We start from the raw sequence: 23,510 nt of genomic DNA on the forward strand, positions 1-23,510 counted from the left end.
TCTCTTCTTCTTATACCCTCGGTCCTCGACTCGAAATATCCTTCAATTTTAATCCCGAAACCACAATCATGTCCGAGAACGCTCAGTCTGTCAAGGTGCTCGACGAGCTCTTCCAGAAGCTCACCGTCTCCAAGGAGGCCGCGGAGATCAAGGAATCCTCTGCCGAGCTTGCCTCTTTCATCAACGGCCGTATTGAGGACCAGGCTGTCCCTACCAAGTGAGTTTATTATATGATTCCTCTCCTCTTTTGACATGCACTGCGCCCAGCTTGCTGGCAGAGTTGTTCGCTGCCCCGCCACATGCTGCCGCGGGCACAAAATTTTTCTCGCGCCCACCCTGGCCACTTGTCCTGGAAAACCCCGCCACAGCTGGCACTACAACAGTGCATTGCAGTGCAAAGCCGGCTAGCCAGGATGCTCTGAGAAATGCCTCCCCCGCCCCCGCCAACCAGAATGAAGACTTCCGAGATGCTTCTTATCTTGATTCCATGCACAGCGCTAATACCTTCTCAACAGGGTCATTGACGACATCACCAAGAGCCTCACCAGCAAGAAGGATGCCCTCGCCCGTGAAAAGGCGGCCATCGCCATCCAGGCCATTGCTTCCCACTCTGAGGTCTCTGCTCACGTTGAGCCTTACCTCATTGTCCTCCTCCCCACCCTCCTCGCCGCTGTTGGTGACAAAACTCCTGCCGTCAAGAACGCCGCCAGCGCTGCCGTTCTTGCCATTGCTGGTGCCATCAATGCCAACGCCGTCAAGTCTGCCCTCGTCCCCATCATGGATTCCATCCGCAACGCTCAGAAGTGGGCCGAGAAGATGACTGCTCTCGACTTCATCGACGCGCTCGTCAAGGGCTCCCCCGCCCAAGTCGCTTACCGCGTCCCTGAGCTCATTCCCGTCATCTCCGAGGCCATGTGGGACACCAAGAAGGAGGTCAAGGAGCGCGCATACCAGACCATGGAGCAGCTTTGCCAGCTCATTGTCAACAAGGATATCGATCGCTTCATTCCTGAGCTCATCAAGTGTATCGCCAAGCCCGAAAACGTTCCCGAGACTGTCCACTTGCTTGGTGCCACCACTTTCGTTACCGAGGTTCAGGAGCCCACCCTTGCCCTCATGGTCCCCCTTCTCGACCGTGGTCTTGCTGAGCGCGAGACCGCCATCAAGCGTAAAGCCGCCGTCATTGTCGACAACATGTGCAAGCTCGTCGACGACCCCAACATTGTCGCTCCTTTCTTGCCCAAGATGATGCCCGGCCTCCAGAAGAACTACGACAACCTCGCTGACCCCGAGGCCCGTGAGAAGACCAAGCAAGCCCTCGACACCCTGACCCGTGTCGGCCACATCCAGAACGGTGTCATCCCCGAGGCCAAGCACGACGGTGCCCTCAACGTTGTTCTCCCTAAGGTCAAGGATATCTTCGCCCCCAAGTACAGCAACTACCTCGAGAAGATGGGCCCTGTTGCGGAGTACATTGCCGCCATCGCTGGTCAGCTCATTGACGAGAAGGAGTTTGAGCTCAGCATTTGGGTCGACAACCTCAAGGCATACATTGCTGTCATCACTGGCATTGACAACGCCGAGTCCCTTGTTGACACCATCCGCAAGAAGACCATCCCCGCTACCGCCGTCGAAAACGAGACCGAGGCCGATGAGGAGGAGGGTGAGGATCTTTGCAACTGCACCTTCTCCCTTGCCTACGGTGCCAAGATTCTGCTCAACCAGACTCACCTCCGTCTCAAGCGTGGTCAGCGCTACGGTCTTTGCGGTCCCAATGGTTCCGGCAAGTCCACCCTCATGCGCGCCATCAACAACGAGCAGGTTGAGGGCTTCCCCAAGCAGAGCGAAGTCAAGACCGTCTTTGTCGAGCACGACCTCGACTCTGAAGATACTGAGATGACCACCATTGACTGGACCATGAAGAAACTCCAGGAGGCTGGTGTCACGACCAGTCAGGCTGATGTCGAGGCCCGCCTCAACGAGTTTGGCTTCACCGAGATGATGGTCAAGGGTGAGATTTCCGCCCTGTCTGGTGGTTGGAAGATGAAGCTCGCCCTGTGCCGTGCCGTTTTCGAGGCGCCCGATATCCTCCTGCTCGACGAGCCTACCAACCATTTGGATGTCAAGAATGTCAAGTGGCTCGAGGAGTACCTCATCAACTCCCCCTGCACTTCCATCATCGTCTCCCACGACTCCAGCTTCCTCGACAACGTCTGCCAGCACATTGTTCACTACGAACGCTTCAAGCTTAAGCGTTACAGGGGCAACCTGATGGAGTTTGTCAAGCGCGTTCCCTCTGCAAGATCCTACTACGAGCTTGGTGCCTCCGAGATGGAGTTCGCCTTCCCCGAACCCGGTTTCCTTGAGGGTGTCAAGACCAAGGCCAAGGCCATTCTTCGTGCCACCAAGATGTCTTTCCAGTACCCCGGCACCTCCAAGCCCCAGATCGACGACATCACCTTCCAGTGCTCTCTCGGCTCCCGTATTGCTGTCATCGGCCCCAATGGTGCTGGCAAGTCTACCCTGATCAACGTTCTTACTGGTGAGCTTATCCCCACCCTGGGTGAGATTTACCAGCACGAGAACATCCGTATCGCCTACATCAAGCAGCATGCTTTCGCCCACATCGATAACCACCTGGACAAGACTCCCTCGGAGTATATCCAGTGGCGTTTCCAGACTGGTGAGGATCGTGAGACCATGGACCGTGCGAACAAGATCATCACCGAGGATGACGAGAAGGCCATGGACAAGGTCTTCCGCGTCGAGGGCACTCAGCGTCGCGTCATTGGTATCAACAGCCGCAGAAAGTTCAAGAACTCTTACGAGTACGAGTGCTCTTTTGCCCTGGGTGAGAACATTGGCATGAAGAACGAGCGCTGGATTCCGATGATGACAGCTGACAACGCTTGGCTGCCCCGTAACGAGCTTCTGGCTTCTCACCAGAAGATGGTTGCTGACGTCGACATGAAGGAGGCCCTCGCCTCTGGTCAGTTCCGTCCTCTGGTCCGCAAGGAGATTGAGTCTCACTGCGCCAACTTTGGTCTCGATGCCGAGCTGGTTTCCCACTCCCGCATGCGCGGTCTGTCTGGTGGCCAGCGTGTCAAGACTGTCCTTGCCGCTTGCTCGTGGCAGCGTCCTCACTTGATCGTCCTCGATGAGCCTACCAACTATCTCGACCGTGACTCCCTCGGTGCTCTGTCCAAGGCCCTCAAGAAGTTCGAGGGTGGTGTCATCATCATTACCCACTCGGCTGAGTTCACCAAGGACTTGACTGAGGAGGTCTGGGCCGTCATGGACGGCAAGATGACTCCCTCCGGTCACAACTGGGTCCAGGGCCAGGGTGCTGGTCCCCGTCTCAAGGCTGACGGCGACGACGAAGAGGAGCGGTTTGACGCCATGGGCAACAAGATTGTCACCACCAAGAAGAAGGTCAAGCTGTCCTCTTCTGAAGCCCGCAAGAAGAAGAAGGACCGTATGGCTCGCCGCAAGCGTGGTGAGGAGGTCTTCACCGATGAGGACGAATAAACAACTCGCCCCTATGATCAACGTGCGATTTCGTCTTGTTTCTCCCTCATCGGTCACCCTTCCTGACGCTTTGCAGCACATACACCCCTTACATACTCTTTTTTTTTTTATGTTTGCTTTGTTTTGATTCATGCGGGATTTGGTAAAAGAAAAGTTGCAATGATTTTTATGGTCACGATTATTGTTTGCATTTCAACGCAGACTACATCTAGATAGACAGGAAGCGACGGGAGCAAAGAGAAACGAATTAGGTGGAAACTGGCCTGTTGGTTTCGTTGATTTTGAGGAATTGTTTTGGTTTTTTTTTTCTCCCTTATTGACCCTGGTGGGGGGTAATTTTTGTTTTCTCGGTCTTGCAGAGGTCTTTTTTTTTTACTCCCTCGATTCGACTTGTTTCTTTATAAAGGGGTTGGAGGACCTCTTGGGAAATGACGAAGAGTCTTGGGATTGGCCGTCTTGCAGCGCCGCCTCTCAATGGGATGTCAATGGAGGTAGACTAGAACGAAAAAGGACGAAGAAAAATATTCATTCAAATAGAAATCTTTTTGACAACTAAATTATGTACGGAGTTGAGCTGGTTGCCATGCAAAGGAAAGGTTGTTTGTTGTAAATACCAGGGACTGTTGACTGGCAGGACATTTGTTGCCCCATTTGCATCGTGTGCTGTCATGGACATGGGTATAATTTGTCTCACTGGCAGTACATCTCATCAATACGTGCAGCAGATTATTTGTCAAGAGTTTCATTCGTCATATATTGGGTATAGTAAAGCAATAAAATCGGCACGTCCTGATGCAGAACTGCAGACAATTTCTCTTTCTCAGTACAGATTACCCCTCAATCTGTCGAACCTTGCTCTTCTTATAGCCAGAGAGAGCCAGCATTTCAGTCCAAAAACCGACAGGAGGGTCGGTGAAGCGGCTCTCGTAGGCATCAATGGTGGCGCGCTCCCACACGAGATCAACCTCGTGAGGCTTCTTGAGCTTGGTGCCCTTGAGGAACTTCCAGCCAAAGAAGAGAATGGGGGCGAGGCACTGCATGGTGTAGTTTTTGAAGAATTTTTCGGCAGTGATGGGGTGGGCAAAGGCCGTGTAGCCGTAGAAAAAGGTGATGAGGCACTGAATGACGAGAGCAATGTAGGCACCGTAGGGCTGGAAGCGACCATAGTAGGGTAGACTACGACGATCGAGGCCCTGTGCCTGGCAAGCACGGTAGTAAAAGATAAAGGTAATGGACATGCCAATGTAGTCAATGATGCCACCGGCGGTGATGAGGTCGACGAACCAGGTGACGACGACGGCGGATCCGCTTCCGACTTGGAGGAAGGAGAGAAAGGGGAAGCACATGACGACGAGGAAGCAGTAGATGGGCACACCACGGCTGTTGCACTTGCGCAAAAAGGCGGGCGCACGTCCTTCAAGGGCGAGACCGTAGAGGGAGCGAGTTGCACAGTAGGTGTAGGTGTTGCCGGCGGAGAAGATGGAGGTGAGCAAGAGGGCGTTGACAATGTGAGGGAGGACCTTGATGCCCATGACTTCCATGGCAATGACATAGGGCGAGGCGCCGGCATCGGAGCTGCCACCGTCGCCGAGCTGGACATTGACGAGGACGGGGTTGTCACAGGCGAGGACAATGCCGACAGCGAGAGCACTGCCAAAGAAGAAGAGACCAAAGCGCCAGTAGATGGTCTTGAAGGCCGTCTTGATGTAGATTCGGGGGCGCTTGGCCTCGGCAGCGACCATGGATATGTACTCGGGACCGACAACGGCGAAACTGGCACTCCAGAGAGCGCCGAGGAAGCCTTCGAAGCGACCTTTGGCGCCTGTGGAGATGTATTGCTGGAAAGCAATGTGCTTCCAGTGGGTGAAGCCGTAGGCGTCGTGTTGGGGGTTGCCGCCAACCATTGTGACGAAGGTGAAAAAGAAGAGAATGAAGAGCAGAATGACCTTGCCGCCAGAGAGCCAAAATTCAGCTTCACCATAGCCGCGAACAGCAAGAATATTGAGGGCACTATATTTTGGGTTGATTAGTTCTTCTTGTTCAAGAATACTGCCTGCTCTCTTGCGGGTGTAGCTTACGCATAGCAGACGATGACGGCGGCGCAAATTCCAGCGGTAGGGCCTGGTTCCTTGATGCGGCTATCCCAGAAGCCAATAACGAGATTGAGGGCGGTAATCTCAAAGGGAATCAGCAGAGCTTCGTAGATGAAGAAATTCCAGCCAATCATGAAGCCGAGGGCATCGTCGACAAAGTGGCCGGCGAGACGGATGAAGCCACCCGAGACGGGGTAGAGGACCGTCATCTCGGCAATAGAATTGTTGACGAGACCGAGCACCATGGGATAGAGGGTGAAGGCGATGAGGAGACTGGCGGGACCGCCCTTGGCGAGGCCGGCGCCGATGCTGACGAAGAGGGCGGTACCGATAGAGCCGCCAATGGCGATGAGCTGGATCTGGCGGTTATTCAGACGACGCTGCAGGCCGTCGGCATTGTCGCCCATGTGGATCTCGCCGTCGAGGCTCGGAGGCGAGCCAGGCATCTCCATCTTGGAGTGCTTGTCCTCGTCGGTCGTAGCCATGATTGCGGTGGTGGTGGTGGGGGAGGGGGGGAGAAGCGCGCCTCGATTCGTCGTTGACAAAATGGGAGAGGGTGGGGAGGCGCAAAGCGAATTGCGCCAACAAGACTGATGATATTGATGAGATGAGAAAAAAAGTAGGCAATGTTACAAAGAAGGTAACAATTGTCTACGTGGGAGGGAAGGAGGGAAGAAGGAAGGACGAGGAGGAAGGAAGTTGGAGATGGAGGAAACAAAACGGGTAAGTGGGAAGAAGCGGAGAGTGGGAAAGGCTTTGGTAATTATAAGCAGCCAGTAATACGAGGAATAAGAAGAGGGAAAAAGGCAGCAAGAGAGAGAGAGAGAGAGAAGAGAGACAGAGAGTGAGCACTGAGAGCACTACGGATTAACAGCGGCAGAGCTGTAGACGGTCAAGCCGAGCTGTGGAGCAGGGGGACGGCGCGGGAATGTGCAAAGCCGGCCGTTGTTTATGCGTTGAGTGGTAGAATACCGTGGACGAGTTTCCAACCAGATTTGTCGCCGAGTGTTTCTGTCTGCCCAAAAAAAAAACAAGCCAGCACAAGACAGAAGCCAAAGAGATGGCGATGGGATTGTGGCGGCGGCGGCGGCGTCTTGGCGGGCTGGCTAAGAACGGCACTAGCCAGATTCCTTGAATCGGCTTAGCGCGCTTGGGGTGGGGGCGCAACTTGTTAACCCACTTTGTCTGCGGTTTGCTGCCGGTAGCTAGAGAAGAAGACAAGGAGAAAAGACAGGGAGTGAGGGATTCCACTATCTAGATTCAGGAGTTTATGCATTTCGTTAACGAGGCGATATAATTTCCAAAGCTACAGACCGAGCAGAAACTGGCTCGGTATAGAGGAACTTGAACAAGGCTGGCGGGCGGCGGTGGGCCGCTTGCGACCGGACATGGACTGCTCTCATTGGCCGAGACCTTTGGCTGGGGCTTGCGTGTGTGTGGGTTTTGTTTCTTTTGTTACTTCTAGTTGAATTTTTTTTATTTTTTTTGACAAGATTGCCGCTGCTTTTAATGACGCTCCTGCTAGCGGTAGCGCCGCAAGCAACACACACAGCGCTGTCCGCGGGAGCAAGTTACAATCGCTAATAACTAGTAGACAGAGGGCGCAGACAGACGCTTCTGAAACACCGTGCTGCTATCGGTCCACGAGCCTTTTACGATTGCTCATTTCATGATATGCAAGTCTTTGCACCGGAACCGTCTTGAGCCTGACTGTCGTGGTGCCATTCCATCCAGTTGCAGCAGCAAGTTCGTCATAAATAGCTAGGCTTTCTTTCATAGGCATTGATACTCAACACACCCCTATATCGTACTTGCTGACCATGACTCCCTCAGACAAGTCATCCTTTCAGCTCCGACGTCATTCCCCGCGACAGAGCCTCTGCCTCCCGCCGTCAGCCTCGTAGGCTGATGCGAATGATACTACCTGAAGCACACTACCATGCAATCAATACTCACTACATCCAACATGAATGAGACCAGCATCCATCGAGATTCCTGGAGACGGACGCCGCCTTGTTCCAGGGCTTTTACAACTACAACACCGCCACCCGGCTATAACAGCCCGGTAGTTGCAGCGCCGCGCCGTCATGAAGCGCGGGAGCATGGCGAACCACTGCAGCGATCTGGATTGGCAGTTTATCAACTAACTATCAATCTGAATGTTGCTTTCACGTTACCTCTTATTTATAATATTATCTTTACAAATTTATTTCAGAGTATATTGATCGGTAGGCAAGATGCTCTGGCACGCTGCTTACAGCCTCAGTCGCTAGCGCCAAAGCTTAACAGCACCGCCGACGGCTCCAGTCGGGACATCCAAAAGACAATAGCGCGTCCTCTTTTTCGCCTTGACGAACTAGTTAGCTCTCATTGGTTACTTGGTTACTTGGTCGTTGGTTGTTGCCAGCAGGACTCTGTAAAGGGCCGTTCTCGCTTCTACGGATCTGGTCGTCCACAGACTATATAGCCCAGATTGTGTTGCAGGATGTTTCTCGGCCAGTGGCCATAACCACATCGAAGAACGGGTGAACGTTTATTCTCGGCACAATGCTTGTCTTGTCCCGGCGCGGCAGGACAATTGGCTACTAATAGCAGCTTGCCCACCGCTGGCATGTCACTACCGTGCCACACGGACACGAGCTTATAAGTATCCCGCAGTGGCGCGCCTTGTTGCCTTGTACTAAAAACCATCAAGAACCAATATCTGTTCCAGTGATACCCATCACTGAGTCTGTACCAGACTGAAAATCACGAGTCCAGATTTTCCAGAATAATATGCCCACGTCTTCTCCATGATATAAATCTACGAAGTGTTATAACGTGGAGATGAATAGTAGACGAAGAAACGATATGGTTCGTTCTATTCCCTGGCTTGGTGTCCATTTCCCATATAACGTTATACCAGGTGCCATCTTGTGCCCCCACGTTCCCTTCTTCCGCGGCCCGTTGCCGAAATAACCCATCTCTCTAATTGATGAAGCAGGAAAAGATGCGATGCCGTCCCAGCCCTTCCAAAACGCTCTTTGCGAAATTCCCCAATTGTCCCAACTGCGCTGTCGCGTGCTCCTTTCCCATCCGGACACGGCCTCCAAAAGCGGCGATCCGTTTTATGAGTGTCCTCCACACATGGGGGGGCCTCTTTTCTTTAGCGTGACGTCACCAACTTCCCCATGTCACCTCCATAGTTGGTGTTGTAGCGTGGTTTGCCTTGCGGGCTTTTATTGCAACATTCTGGTTCGAGGTTTTTTTTTTTTGCCCATATTATTAACTCGTTGAAACTTTAGACCTTCCTTTGTCCCTGAAGCCGCAAAAAGGAGAGAGGGTCCCTCGACAAGTTGTTCACATGCAATGTTTGAATGGGTACACTGCGTCATCATGCCTCGACTTCCTTGCAATACAATTGGCAGCTAGTGGTTCTTGGCGTTCCTCAACAGGGAAAAATCAAGCTGGCAAGTTCTTGAGTGATTAGAAAAACACCATGAGGCTCAACCCCTTCAACCTGTAATACATGCCATGGTCAGATCATGTTGGCCCTGGGTCAATGCCTCTAGTTCACTCCTGCGCGGATCGTAGCCTTACCATCCTATTCAAAACAGCTACACGCACCCCAGCCCCGGGGCGCAGGGACAATTTGATATGCATGTCATCATGCCTTACCTCGCTGCACCTTCTCATAAATCCAACCCTGCTTTTAGTTGGACATCATGGCAGGGAAGGGCGGGAGAGGGGTCTCTTTCATCCGATCAAGGGTCGTATTTGGCCTAAAACTAGATCTGGGCCAATTGCTGCTCGTCACGACATCTCAGATCATCGCGCCCTTATCTTGACATGCGGCCCTCAGATCGAGTCTCGGCTGGCGGTCCCAGCTGGCTGTCGGCTTTGGCGTCGTCGAGTGCCGATATAATGGCTGCGGGACGATAAGCAGAGTAATCCGTCGACGAATTTATCAAATTCTGCACAATCGACGACATGTCAACTGCAGCCCGCAAGAGCGAGTGGGAGGGCCATATCCCACATCACCTACACAATCTCGCCCCAACACAGGCGTACATAGGCTTATATGCACAGGTACAGATATCAACCAGGGGCAATGCAATTATGCTCAAGGCAGCTTCGACGTTCCCCTCACGCGACCAATCTTGGGATGCAGAAGGTAAGCCTGTTCACACATGAGTGTCAGTTGTGTTTCTCGCAATCTAAAAAAAATGAGCTTTTCCCAATGGGACCAGGCCGCCGGCTAACTTTGTTGGCAAAAGCCACCATTCTCAGAGCTAGCGCAGCCAAGTTTGTCGACAATGCTCCTAGGGCTGCGACAGGCCGATAGCAGCGAGGAACCTTGATCTGACCATCTTCACCTGAGTCAGCCACATCAGCGGGCGTTTCTGTCTCGGTTCCTGACGGCGTACGGAGTACTCGAGGCATTAAATATTTCTGGCGATAGGCCCAGCCACTAGAGTCCCACACACGCAGATGTAACAACCAACCTATCCTATTGACCAAGCCTCGTTTCGTTTCTTTGTGTGCTGCAGCCAAGGATAGTCGGTTCCGTAATTCAACTACTAGCACTGGTTAGCTGAATTGAGCGTATTTGCCGTCCCACGACCAAGAGGACAAAGACTGGGTCCTTCAAAATCTTGTAGTTAGGGTTTCTGAGCCTCGTGGCGAGGCAAGCCGCACAGTAAGAAATTGAACCAGGGTGTCCATTGAAATCCCAGATTCCATCCAACCACGGTCCGTTTTTGCTGTGGACTTGAGGGCATCCGTCTCCGTCTTCTCCGTCCTGAACTGGGCCGCCCGTCAGCAGGTCCTGTGGCGCTAACTAGAATATTAAACAGAAAATCCGCTCTTCAGAGGAGTCAGGCCAGCGACCCGTTTTTCATTCATCATTTTGGCAGACACCGTATTCACAATGGCGTGGTTTTTGTGTGGGAACGAGGGAGGGCAAAAATGGCTGGTCGGGTTGGCTGGGTCAGTTGCAGGACGGAAAGTGGCCGTCCACAACTTGCAGAAAACGTTTGCGACGGAGGTGCGCCTTAATAATAGTTAGGGTTGGTTATGCCTGAAACGCTCACACGCCTTGAGCCCCCGGATACAAGGTCTCGAATATAACCCAAGGGCGGCGCTGTGCCTAGTTGTTGTCCGCATATCTATGCCGGTTGAAACCTTGCAAGAGATGCTCGCGACTTCCACAAAACATTAGCGATGTTGTCAATACGCAACGCATTAACTCAACTAGGTATAGTTGTCAAAGCTGAAATCCGTCGCGTCAATCTGTCATTAGCTATAGTCACTGCGGCCGAAGGTAGATGGACTTGATCCGCAGATAACAGCTGGTCTTGATCATCACGGCGCCAGATTGCCTCTCGCATGCGCCCAAGCCTTCTCGATGGCTCGAAGATGTTGGCGATGTGCTATGCAAATCCCGAAATACCGAGTCAGCCCCGACATTGGCACATATATTAGCGGTAGCGTATCGTAATAAGCGTCTTGGAGATCCGGAGAGCGCTTGTGGTAGTCCGATCACGAGGTCGGGGACGCCATTGCCGTGTGCTAGATGCCAATGTACGAAGTTCAGCTCGAGCATGGCGCATCGCGTGTTGCATCGTGACAGGTCAGCGGAATGTGGTGTCGCGAACGTGCAGCAACCTCAACCTACCCTAGACTTTATCCTTAGCGGAAAGCCTGCGCTCGCCTGGGAGCTTTTCTTGCTTTGAAAAGTGACCAATGCATAGACAAGACATGTATTTATGCTTTGAGGAGTCGATTGTCGTCCCTCGTGTTTCTCTGTTGTGGGAGTACTGTAATGTAGATGCATATTCGCAGTGTTTCGTTTGCAGAACCCCTCTAGAGAATCTACAAGGGGAGCCCCACCATGTCGAGTCACATCCCACCAGACTTCATCCACGACGTGCATCATCGTTGAACGCGCGGGACAAGGCCTTGACTCGGCTTGATCGTTAATTCAGTCGCGTCTTTTGAACAACACACTGGCTAGATATACTGTGCTAAATTTTGAGGGCGAAAAACACACCGCACTTGCTGTTTCGGCCCAGTGATTTTGGCCTAGCGGCTGACCTTGAAGATTTTGATTGCCTTGATATTGGGCTGTCGTGATCATTTAAGCGGTTGCGCTACCGAACGGTCTCGTGAGAAGGATAGAGGAGCGCACAAAATATCGGAAATCACGCATGACTTCGCCATCATGGCCTCGACACCGCAGGACGCAGCGACGCGGCTTGCCGCCAATCCCGCCGCCGAGGCTCTCATTCTAGAGCTTTTTCAGTCGGCATCCGACGCCCAAAAAATACCGAATGTGGCGCAAACAACCCAAGAAACTCAGAACGCATTCGAGGTCGGCATCGCAGCCCTAAACATCTTCCTCCAAATCAATGTCACAGGTCCTGTGCCCTCACGCCAGCCAATGGCCCATATCGAGTCTCAGTTTCTCAAGGCTTGGGAATCAACGTCTCAAACGACCCTCCCCTCTTCTTCAGCAGTCACTCCGATTATAAGAATGAGAAGAGAGTGTGTTCGGCAGCTGGAAATTGACGGGGTCTCGCCATACTCGCACATTCCTTCACTGGAACTCTTCTACCTCGCCAGACACATTTTTACCAAGACTCTTTCAACACCGGTTGATGACATTGTGCAGCTTCCCGAACTAGAGGCTCAAAAGCACAGCATATCTTGGACAAGACTACGTGTCCATGTATGGCACTACAAGCTTATTGCGCAACCCAACCTGGGCGGTTCTACTTTCACCAAGAGCTCGAACTGGATCGAGCTTCCCTCGCTGGCAACGCAAATCACAGATTCTATGGGCGCTGTCCGAAGTCGCGTTCTAAGTGATGATGTGTGGGCAGACAAATCTCCGTGGAACACCCAGGACAAAGTGCAATTTCTCATCGAAGCTGCCAACAACAACATCTTGCTTGGCCGCGCAGAGAAGGCAAAGGAGCTTGTCGCGGAGGCAACCAAGATGAATAACTTCCTGTACGCCTTGTCGGGCGCTCTAGGAAAGAGAACCAAGTTCCAAGAAAAGAACATAAGTCAACTAGTCGTTTTGGCTCTCAGCCAGACCCAAGAAACAGCCCCCCAAACGGGAGATGACGAGGAAGACGACACCAAACCTGAGGCTCTACAACTCAACGATGACACACTGCTCGAAGAGATTAAATTCACAAAAGAAAGCGGCGACAGGAATACAAAGTCTTCTGAGCTGCCCGAAAAACTGGCAAATCTGACACCCGATGAGCAACCACAGCTCAGTCCTCTTGACCAGATCACACTCCTCACTGAAGCGACAATCAAAGACACCTTCTCGCCTGCAGACACCCTCACCGCTGAAGAAATTCTGCCATTCGCTACTCGCGTGATTGCCGACAAGTCCACAAACTGGCAAACGTATACCCAAGCTCTTCTTGTGCGTTCGCGCATCGAAGTCCATCGAAGCCGCACCTTGGAGCGCGGCGTCCTTCAAATGCAGGCCGTAGCGGATCAAGTCCTCACGGATACCACATATTCTGCCGAAGAAAACGTAGAGTCTGGGAAGAAACAAGGGAGTTGCTCTACAGCAGCAACCGACGTCCCATCTATACAAGTCTCAGCACCGGGGCACCACACTGGAGACGAAGCGGCTCCTGCCACGGGGGCGCCGACAACCTTCCTCCCCGCCGTCAAGGCCTCGGAGTCTGCGCCGGCCAATGTGCGTCTCCGATACATCCATGCCCTCTCCACCCCGCCACGCTGGCACTTGGAGGCCGAGCTGGCCTATGCTTGGGCTGGTGCCGGCTCCATGGTCTCGGCGCTCGAGATCTTCAAGCGTCTGCGTCTCTGGGCCGAGGTCGCTCTTTGCCTCGCGAGCGCCGATGCCATGGACGATGAGGACGGTCGCGGCAGCGGCGGCGAGGCCAAAGCAAAGGGGATCATGCGCTGGCTGCTGTTCAACAGGACGGGTGCCGACGCCGCCGCCGCATCGGACCCCGACGACGAGGTGGCGGTCCAAGACGTCACGTCTCTCAAGGCAGACGACTTCCAGGGCCCGGAACGCTCGCCAGCGCCATCCAACGCCCCGCGTCTGTGGTGCATCCTCGGCGAGCTGGAGAACGATGCCTCCTTTTACGAGCGTGCATGGGAGGTGTCGGGCCACCGCTTTGCTCGAGCGCAGCGCTCTCTCGCCGAGCATTACGTCCGGGAAAAAGACCTCGTGCGCGCCCACGAAGCATACAAGAAAGCCACGGCGGTAAACCGGCTCGATCCCGACATGTGGAGTCGTCTTGGTGATATTAGTTTACGCCTCGGACACTTCGAGGACGCCGCCCAGGCCTTCAATCGGGCTATCGGCAGCGCCACCGGCGAACTCGGCGGCGAAGACGCCAAAACCTGGAGCAACCTGGGAACGGCGCTCTGGAGTCTGTACAGCGAGGTCACCGCTGCTCAGGAAAAGGACAAAACACCGCCCGCAACCTCGGCTGAAGCGGCACCTGCTCCCGCTGTGCCCGAAGACGATGAAGACGAAACCGTGGCGGCCGCCGCCAATACCGCGCAGAACCCCTCCGAAATGTCCAGGGACCCCGAGAAGCTCCTCGCGCAGGCCCTCCACGCATACAAGATGGGCGCCACCGCGGCCCACGACAACTGGCGCATCTGGGAAAACGTCGTCACGCTGGCGTGCCGGATGCGCCCGCCCGCCGTGACGGAGATCCTGGCCGCCACGCGCCAGATTCTGCGCATCCGCCCGACCGAAGACGCCGTCAACGCGCCCGTGCTCGGCGCGCTGCTGCACGAGCACGTCCTGCACAGGCCCAGGCCCGACGGACCCGACATCTACGAGCCCCCGCGCGGCACCCCCGAGCGCCTCGTCGCCCGCGTCCTCGAAGAGGACATTGTCCCGCTCATCACCCGCCGCGGCGAGCTCTGGACCCTCGTCGGCAAGCTGCGCGCCTGGCGCCGCGACTACGCCGGCGCCATCGACGCCGCTGAAAAGGCCTGGCGCGCCGCCGTCGGCGCCTCGGGCAGCGGTCTGCTGCCTGGCGGTGACTCGTCCGCCGCCGCCGCTGCCGCCGACTGGACAGAGGACGAGGCGGCGTGGCTCGTCGTCGTGGCGCGCACGGATGAGCTCGTCACCGCGCTCGAGACGTGGGGTGAGGACGTCGACGAGGTCGGCGCCAAGTGGCGCGGTAAGGCGCGCAGCGCCGTCCGCAGTGTCATGGGCCGTGGTAAGACGAACTGGGAGGGCACTGAGGGATGGACCATGCTGGAGGCCCTCATGAATGGGCTCAAGGTGGCCAAGTGAAGAGACGAATGATTTAAGGGTTTGGGGGGGTTTCTGCAACGTCCAAAAGAAAAAGAGGAATAGATAAAAGCAATACGATTCACATTTTGATTTATAGCTGCGTGGTTCGCCATTCTGTGACATTGATGATTATGGACATTGCTAATGCCTACACGCTGTTTTGTTTCTCAAGAGTAAGTAGTACACCTCGTCGGACATGATTGTCGTCGCCGGCAACACGCAGCAGCCGCCTGTTTTCTTACTCATGGCCATAAAACACAAATAGTCGCTTCATCAATCCCCATCACTCGTAACCTGCTTCGTGCTACATCATAATCCCGCATTCGTCAAGCCCTAGTTACACATTCAACAACAACTCCCATCAGTATTTCTTTTTGACGCGCTGAGCGTGCGAAAAAAAAACTTCTCAAAAGCTACCTCTCGCATTAGGGTCGACGTCCCTTCAATTCGGTCAAGGGGACTGGCTCCTATTTTTTGCCCTTTTTTCTACTCGGGACAACCTTGAAGCCCGTTCCCTGCATTGCGGACGGGGGTCCTTCTGGCTCGCGGGGAGGCTGAGTACTGCTGCTACTGCCGCTGCTCTTCTTGGCCACTTCGTTCCAACCGCCCGAGGAGCTTCGGTTGTCCGAAGCTTGCTTCTCGAAAATACCCTTCTCAGCGAGCTTCTTGCGGCGAACATACTCTTCTGCAAAGTGTCTACCATCCATAGTCGTGGAACTGGCATAAACGGCGTCGGCAATCAGACCGGTGTCAAGAGGAAGCGCCTCCAAGGTCGACTGAAAGCTCGCAACTGTCGTGGGTGTTAGCATCATCTTCAGCCAGTCATACCGCGGGGTTACTCACCATCAGTTGTGATGCCACGGGAAAGCTCTCGGAATGTCCATGCGCTGAACTCGTCAATGGCAGTGTTGCCGCTGTTCGCAGCTCCAGCGCGTTGCGTGACCAGACCAGGGCTGGGCTTCGGGCTCGGTCGAGCTACGACAGGCGCGGACTTCGCGTTGGCGGTGCTGGAAGATCTGACTGGTAAAGCAGGACCAGTTGGAGCTTTAACCTTGCCGCCAGCCCCGACTGTCGCCCAACCAACGCCAGGGGGGGCAGCGGGAGATGGCACACCGGGGATACCAGCCGGGTTTGTCTTGCTCGCCAGGTTGGCGTAGCTCTTGGTAGCGCTGGCGGGAGCACCGATTTGAATGGCTGTCTGCATGGCCTTTTGCTTGCGTACTTCCTCCTCTCGCTGAATCTCAGCCAGAGTCTTCTTACTCAAAGATGAAACCGAGACGGAGGTGGGAATGCCAACTCCTTTTTGAGGTCCGGGCTTAGCCCACGGGGTTGACCCCGCCGCTGGTGAGCCATGGCCCCAGGTACTAGATGCTGGCAGGGCCGCGGCGGTGGCTGCCGCAGCCGCAGTTCTTTCCCGCTCGCGCAGCAGAGCACCCTCTTGCTCCATAGCGGCCTTTCTCTGGGCCGTGGCAAGCTCCTCAGCCCTGGCAGCCTTGCGTGCCTCGGCTTCCTGGATTTCCTTTAGGCTGGGACCGCGCTGTCCTTCCTGACCAGGCTCCTTGGCCCATGGTGCTAGTGGCGGTGGCTGAACAACTTCGGGTGTGGCTGTCTGAGATCTGCTATACTGCTCAGGCAGATTGGACCGTGCACGCTGCGCAGTGGGAGCAGGTAGAGGCGTGCCTGAGGATGGTGGAGGGAATGGCATGGGCATACCCGGCTGCGCAGGAACTTCAGGCAGGAAATATTCCGCAGCAGCAGCTTGAGCGATCTGAACCTGCTCAGTGAGAGACAAAGACTCATCCTCTGAATGCCTCTTCTTCCTTGCAGCTTTACCAGACTGTCGGCTGGTAGCAGCAGGAGGCTCGGAGCCCCGGGCAGCAGCAGCAGCAGCAGCCTGCGCTTCCTCTTCGGCCTTGGCGGCCTGCTCAGCCTCATGTTGGGCACGGAGACCTTCAAACTCTTGAAGACGGCCTCGAAATCCTTCAGAGTCTTCAGAAAGCTGGCCGGTATGTGGGAGACCGGCACGCAGACCTTCACTGCTGGCTTGGTCTCCCAAAGTAGCTGCTTCGTTTCCACCCATGGCAGCAGCCAGCATCTGGCGCTCATGACCGCTCAAATTTAGGATATCCTCCTGGCGAAACTGTTCGTTTCCCGCTCTCGAATGGAGCATCGGCCCGCCTCCAAGATCCAAAAAAGAACCCAAGCCTCCGAGGGCAGGTGGCTGCTGGTTTGGGTTGCTCATGTTTCCAAAGCTTGGCTGGCTCTGCAGGCTTTGGGCACTAGAGTGGTGTTGCAGCCCCGGGTTGTGAATTGGAAATTTTGGCATTGCCTGTTGGCGCATAACGTAGTCTCTCTGCTGGGCCATGATGTACTGCTCCTCCTGTTTGCGGCGCTCCAAGTTGTTTTGCTCCTCAGCTGTGAGAGTTCTCCCAAAACTTGGAAAAACGCCACTTAGAGGCGGAATGACCCCGGCGTTGCCGTTATATCCACCGGCCTGTACAGGAGGCCCATGAGCAACCCCGATTTGAGGAACAAGGAATGGCTCACGCGAATTACCTATGCGACGGATGAGCTGACCGAGGGGTTCAAATTCGGGATCCTCTACTTTCTTCACACGAAGGTCTGGAGTGAAGAAATTGGCCTTGTACCAATCATTCATCTCTAGGCCGGTAAATGGTCCTTGAACAAGGCCCTGGGGGTCCAAGTATACCCATCGCATGCGGTCCGGCATCACCATTTGGCGATTCTGGGCTGAGGATAGGTCACTTGGGGCAGGCCCACCAAATGGTAGACCGCCAGGAAGAGGAGTATAGGACTGGCCGGCAGGCCCCTGACTACCGTCAGAGCCAATCATGTGAGCAAGTCTCTGGTTTGCATCACTGGACGGGAAAAGTTCCTCGAAAACACCACGATTCGAGCGCATCGGGCTGTCCGTATCCCTGGGAGGTCCCGGAAAGTTGCCGCGGCCGATCGCACCGAGAGGGTTTCCCTGGCGGAGATCAGAGCCATCGCCACCAGACTCATGATCATTGTTTTGCATCTGGGCCTGCATAGTGGCGGGGAACAAAGAGCCAAGCTTGCTACCACGCCCAATGCTGGCAGCACCGAGGCCGCCAGAAGCTGAAGGACCAAACACGTTGCCTAGGTTACCGAGACCGGGCGATTGCAGCTCACCCATGTTTCCAAAGAGAGAGTTTCCGAAGGCGGCCCCATAGGTAGAACGATCGCGATCCGGGGTTCCAGTTGAAGGACCAGAAGCAGGAGCAGGCCACCCAGACAAGTGACCGAGTGGATAGCCTTTTCCTCCGACGCTTGATGTCTGGCTGCGGTCGCTTCCATCAAAAGCACCGGGGCCAAAGTTTCTGGGCAAAGCGCCAAAGATTGCGCTATGCTCTTGGGGAGCGCCGCCGTAGTGCTTGTTTTCATTGCTGGACTCTCCATCGTCACGGTTCGCGGGACTGCGATATGGGTTTGTCTCCGATGGGCTGTTGGGATCGTCATCAGCATCAAGATTCAGGCCCGCCATACCGAAGTCACCAGCAGAGCTCTTGACAGGTGTCCCTAGAGCGGCACGGTTGCCACCCGGGTTGGTGTCCTGGGACCCCCCAAGCATCGCGCTGCCTGATAGCTCATCCTCCCCAAAGGGATCGGTATCAGTCCGTGGCCGTGTTCTCCATACCGGCGGCTGCTGCTGCTGTTGCTGCTGCTGCTGTCCGGTAGAGGCGTTGGTCTCAGAAGCTCTGCCGCTCATATTCTCAGAGCTTTCTTTCGGCATAAGATGAGCAAGTCTACTCCCCCCCGCGGCGCCAACACGCTTGTCGCCAACAGCCGAGGATCCGATGGAGAAATTTCCAAAGCCCCCGGCACCGGGCGTGCTCGGGTTGGAAGGAGGCCAAATAGAGCTCATTGCTGCGGCGCCTGCAGTGTTAGCCCGCAGGAGACTAGGCAGGGTCGATTTCGCCTGATCACGAGTCTGGTCCGCAGATTGATCCTCAGCCTCCGAATCTTTAGAGTCACCTGCTTTTCGGTTGAACCAATAGGTCTGATCGTCTCTCGAGAATCTGCCTGGGGCAGTCGGAGAACCCAGCCCAGAGCTGCTGAAGGGATTTGAATCGACAGTTTCGCGCCGGCGGGTAGACGGTCTAGTCGCGGATGACGGTGACGTGACACCGTATGCGTTACCTGCTCCGTGCGAGATGGACGGTTTGCGACCGCTACCGTTCGGTTGGTGAGATTCCTTGTTCTGCGTCGGAGGCTTGAGCGGGGAGTTGATGTCGTTCGAAAAGGCCTTGTCGTTCGTTAGTACATGGATGCAGGGGACATGAGCAAGGCGGCTAGGCTATCTACCTCTTTCTCATCCGGAGAGTACTCCTGCAAACCCATCGGGACCGTCTCGCCATTCTGGTCCCAGCAGGCACCGGGTTCTTGAGGAATGTGGTTCTCGTTGCTCTTGCCCCAACCCCTGCCGCTGTTTCCATTGATGTGGCTAGGGTCCCAGCCGGAAATGAACAGGCGAGAGGGATCTTCAGTCATCTTCTGAGCGCGGAACACGTCCAAGAGATTATCTTTGGTGTAGCGGCTCGGCTCGGACTCGAAATTGCCAACCCCGCCAGCAAGCTCCCCGGATGTAGGCTGGGCAGCAAGTTCTGTTGGAGGGGCGGTCTGCATGGCATGCCCAAGGGGGGTTGTCGAGGAGCGGCGAAATGTCATGGTTCCGTTCGCGGGGCGGCCATCTCGACGTGCCCTGATGAGATGGTCAGTACGTGTTGTCATCAATGAAGTTGCGCGGGATGGAATGGGAAAAGGTTTTCGCGACGCAGTTTGGTCGCCGACGCGGTGGGCATATGCAGCAAAGATCAAGGCGTGATGCAGCTACACGAGGAGCTTTATCACGCACAATCTGCAATGGTATAGACACGATGGCCACGCGGCGCAAAGTGAAGCAGTAGCCGGGCAAGGGATTTTCTTTTGAGAGGGGGGGGGGGCAAACTTACCAGTCGCCGCCTACAGCGCTGCGACCATCAGGTCGGCCGGTCCTGGAATCGCGGTTCGCGTTCTGGCCGGCAGCAGCCGAAGCGAAACTCGAGGGTAGATTGGTTGGCATTTTGAATGTGGCGTTGGTTGGACCAGAAGGGAGCTCGAAACGCGGTATTGCCAAGTCTTGCTCAGTACCTAGGTTGGTGGCTTCACAGTAAATACGACACCGGTGAGGGTGGCGACAATGGTGATGTTTGATAAAAATGCAAAGATAACGCTTGCTAAGGCAACGTAGATTGCGAGATTGCGAGATTGCGCGTACAAGAATGGGAATTGTAAGGTATTACAGATGTTGTGGGGGTTCGTGTTATCGCGAAAACGTGAAGGGAATCAGCAAGCGCTTGGGAAGAAAAGCTAGGTTTTGGCAAAGGCAAAATTAGAGGTGTCGAATTCACCCCATAGGCGAGCCCCAGAATCCACTATCCCTGAAGCGGTATGTGGCCGGCTTTTAGCCGGCGAGTAGGCACGAGGGCTACTCGTGTCAGTCACACCGACTGTGCACCTGTACTGTATGCACAGTAGGGGTGTGACGGTGTGACACAAGAGTACGGGCGTTGCTTCATCTATAAAAAAAATTCATTTTTCATTTTTCATTTTTCATTTCTCATTTTTCATTTCTCATTTCTCATCGAAGTTCATGCATAGTTACAATTTATTGTGCCTTTCAAAGACCTGCACAATCCAATACAATGACTTCATCCCCCCCCATGGATCAATTTCAGGCGGCGGATGCTCTACTCAAATACGTCTATTCGGGCGTGATTGGCGCTACGAAGGGATTGGCTATTTCTTATACCGTAATGCGCACCACGGACAGTGCCTTTATATTTTCAGCGACGCTTAAGCCTCTCGACCATTCATCAGAATTTCTCAACAGGTACCAGATCGATATTGACCGACAAAATGGACAGCCATCAACTCCAAAAAAGATCGAGATTATAGACGAGGAGCTCTAAAAAGCCATTTTGGCTACAACAGGCCAAGAAATTGCATCCTCAAGCAGATTCACAGACAGAGGGTTCAGTACTTCATATAAAGTAACTACAATGCATAACCCTAAGATTATCTATATTATCTAGCTACGCTTTCACAGCAACGTCGCTTCTATAGATGCCTTAATAAAGTTTATTCATAATAACAGTACTCCTAGCATCATACCCATACCTACTGTCTATTCTATACCAGGCAAGGCAGAGTATCAATAGTCTATAGGTTTCGGAAGGTAGATAACACAATTTATGCCTAGAGTTTTAGCAGAGCGAGTCTATCCTAACATAACTTATACCGACAGGCTTAAACTTATCTGCAAGATAGCCTTAGCTTAGCAAGCTTGCTAGGACCTACCCCTTCCATCGCCTTGCTAGATTGGCAAGCTGATTACTATTAATAAGAATACCAGTATTAGCCTTACTATTGGACCTAACCGACATTTTTCACTAGGAGGGCCATTCACATCTATACGCGAATAGCTTAAAGGTCGGCTTTAGTATACTATTTCCAGCTTAGGAAGAACAAATAGCATTAATAACTTTAAGGATGAATATATAGCCGGTATCTAAGCATTTATCGACAAAAGACTGGATCAAATCCCCCAAACCGTGGAGGAATGCCCTATCACTGCTCTCCACGTTGATATAGGTCTTCATAATGTGCTTGTAGCAGAGGACAACCACAAGGAGATCAAAGCCATTATCAACTAGGAGCTCTACGCGAGCGCTCCTTTTTTAGCGGCTCTTCCATGCATTGAAATGCTCTTTCGTGGGGGAGCTCCGAATGGCTTTAGAGTCGAGTATCTACACGCGGACAAGCTTCACAGCGCATTCTAGGATGCTATTCCTAAATGGAAGGCTTGTTAGGAGAGCCAGGGAGTAAGGGACTTTCTAGAATGGTACAGATTTGCTCTCTTTCTGCAACCCCACCACTGCCCTAAGGAAAAATCGATGGCAGAAAAACGGGAATTTTGGGCAGAGAACATACGTGTTGTGGAGGGCATGCTAAAGAAATACGATGTGGAGAGCTAAAGAGCGCGCAAGTATATACAAAGCAAAGTCATGTTCTTCAAGTACCTCAGATCACTATGGCCACAGTGTCGTGATCATTATGACTCAACAATGTATTGAAGCGTGTGCACGACCGATTCGGCGCCGACAAGCCACAAGTAGCCAGAATGTATCGTATTTGCTGTACAGTTTGTTAAGTCTTACTGGTACCAAATGCACTAGCATCAAAATCTCAATTGTATATTCGTATCAAGATTGCAGAAACTTGCAGGATAAAGTTTTTGCAAGCAGAGTGTCGGGCGCCAATACGGGCACCTGCTACCATTCTGGCCAGTGAAGCAACCCCAAGCCCAACCCTTCTTTCGGAACAGATCTACACCACCTAGGCCCAGGTGGGACAGAGGCGAGTGACAAGCTACAGTCCCGGCGAGAATTCGTACTCCTAGCCGTGACACGGAACAGGGTGTGATGAAGGAGACGGAGACGGGGTTGTTCCGTGAAGCAATCTAACCTATCACAGTAACCTCTGGTATCGCGCAATGCAGCCATGTCCGTCTGGACCAACTCGCTCTTGGGTATAAATTCTTGGGTATAAATTCGTTGCAGTCGTTCAGTTGTCAAATACATATTATAGGTTTTTGAGGAAATGTTGCTTGAATTTCCGGTTCGCGCGGTCTGCGGAGCGTAGCATGAGCTGGTCGCCGTGGACCTCGAACGCAAAAATTTGCGAGGCGCCCTGCGCATTCTGCTCCGGCGTAGCATCCTGCGGCGGCGCCGGTACTTCAATCCTAAACGTGGTCCCGTCCTTGGGCACCACCTTGAGCCCTCGCTTCTGCGTAATAATCTCCATGACAAACTTGCGATCGCGGACAATGATGCCCCTGATGCCGACGCGGCCAGCGCAGCGACTGCGCACAACCTGGGCCGTCGCCCCGTGCAGTTCGGCGCTGGCCAGCTTCGCCGCGGCACCGGTACCGCCCGTGTAGATTTCGCGGCCGAGCAGCTCGCGCGCGTAGCCCACCCACAGCGTATTCAGGCCGGCGTAGATCTCGTACGACTGGCCGGCGGCCGGGATGTCGTCGAGGCCCAGGGCGCGTCGCTGGCGGCACGACAGCGGCTTTGGTTTCTGCTTCTGCCGCTCCTTCCTGTCGAGGCGTGCTTTGCGGCGTGCGTTGCGCGCGTTGACCGCAGAGGGCGGCGGGGAGGATCGTCGGAGATGGAGGGTGCGGTGCTGGATTTTTTCGCCAAAGATGCGGTTGACGGCCTCGGGCGGATGGGCGCGGGCAAGCAGCTCCTGGGTGAGGGCCTGTGGTGTCGCCATGGTTGACCAGCACGAGGAGAATAATTCGACAGCCGCGGCTCGGGGGAACAAAGATGGCCGTCGAGAGTAAATGTGTTGAATTGTTGAGGAGGGGACGGGAAGGCGGTTATTATGCAGACTAAACGATTGGTTCGGCGGCGGGAGCCCGTAAAAAAATCTCGTCAGCCTTGTTGATAATTTGGGTACATACTTTTAGGTAGGTAGTTAGTAGCCGGTTCTGGCCTCACATGGCTGGA

At 54.1% G+C, this 23,510-nt stretch overlaps 5 protein-coding genes across 5 annotated transcripts; 2 read left to right on the forward strand and 3 right to left on the reverse strand.

Moving 5' to 3' along the window:
- Window positions 1-68: 68 nt before the first annotated feature.
- Window positions 69-3,528, forward strand: CCM_05664 (elongation factor 3; the record flags this gene model as incomplete). Its single annotated transcript, XM_006670808.1, has 2 exons — window positions 69-217; window positions 516-3,528. The coding sequence occupies 2 exons, from the start codon at window positions 69-71 to the stop codon at window positions 3,526-3,528; spliced, it is 3,162 nt and encodes a 1,053-aa protein (XP_006670871.1).
- Window positions 3,529-4,358: 830 nt separating this feature from the next.
- On the reverse strand, window positions 4,359-6,106 carry CCM_05665 (arginine permease, putative; the record flags this gene model as incomplete). Its single annotated transcript, XM_006670809.1, has 2 exons — window positions 4,359-5,538; window positions 5,607-6,106. The coding sequence occupies 2 exons, from the start codon at window positions 6,104-6,106 to the stop codon at window positions 4,359-4,361; spliced, it is 1,680 nt and encodes a 559-aa protein (XP_006670872.1).
- Window positions 6,107-11,823: 5,717 nt separating this feature from the next.
- CCM_05666 (F-box domain protein) lies at window positions 11,824-14,916 on the forward strand (the record flags this gene model as incomplete). The annotated part of the gene is made up of 1 exon (XM_006670810.1): window positions 11,824-14,916. One exon carries the CDS (start codon window positions 11,824-11,826, stop codon window positions 14,914-14,916), a length of 3,093 nt encoding a protein of 1,030 aa, XP_006670873.1.
- A 467-nt stretch (window positions 14,917-15,383) lies between these two features.
- CCM_05667 (GYF domain protein) lies at window positions 15,384-20,020 on the reverse strand (the record flags this gene model as incomplete). Its single annotated transcript, XM_006670811.1, has 4 exons — window positions 15,384-15,706; window positions 15,760-19,204; window positions 19,264-19,660; window positions 19,911-20,020. 4 exons carry the CDS (start codon window positions 20,018-20,020, stop codon window positions 15,384-15,386), a joined length of 4,275 nt encoding a protein of 1,424 aa, XP_006670874.1.
- Window positions 20,021-22,581: 2,561 nt separating this feature from the next.
- CCM_05668 (ribonuclease P complex subunit Pop4, putative) lies at window positions 22,582-23,274 on the reverse strand (the record flags this gene model as incomplete). Its single annotated transcript, XM_006670812.1, has 1 exon — window positions 22,582-23,274. The coding sequence occupies one exon, from the start codon at window positions 23,272-23,274 to the stop codon at window positions 22,582-22,584; it is 693 nt and encodes a 230-aa protein (XP_006670875.1).
- Window positions 23,275-23,510: the final 236 nt, after the last annotated feature.

Source organism: Cordyceps militaris, assembly GCF_000225605.1.
Source record: "Cordyceps militaris CM01 unplaced genomic scaffold CCM_S00004, whole genome shotgun sequence".
Taxonomy (NCBI): Eukaryota; Fungi; Ascomycota; class Sordariomycetes; order Hypocreales; family Cordycipitaceae; genus Cordyceps; species Cordyceps militaris.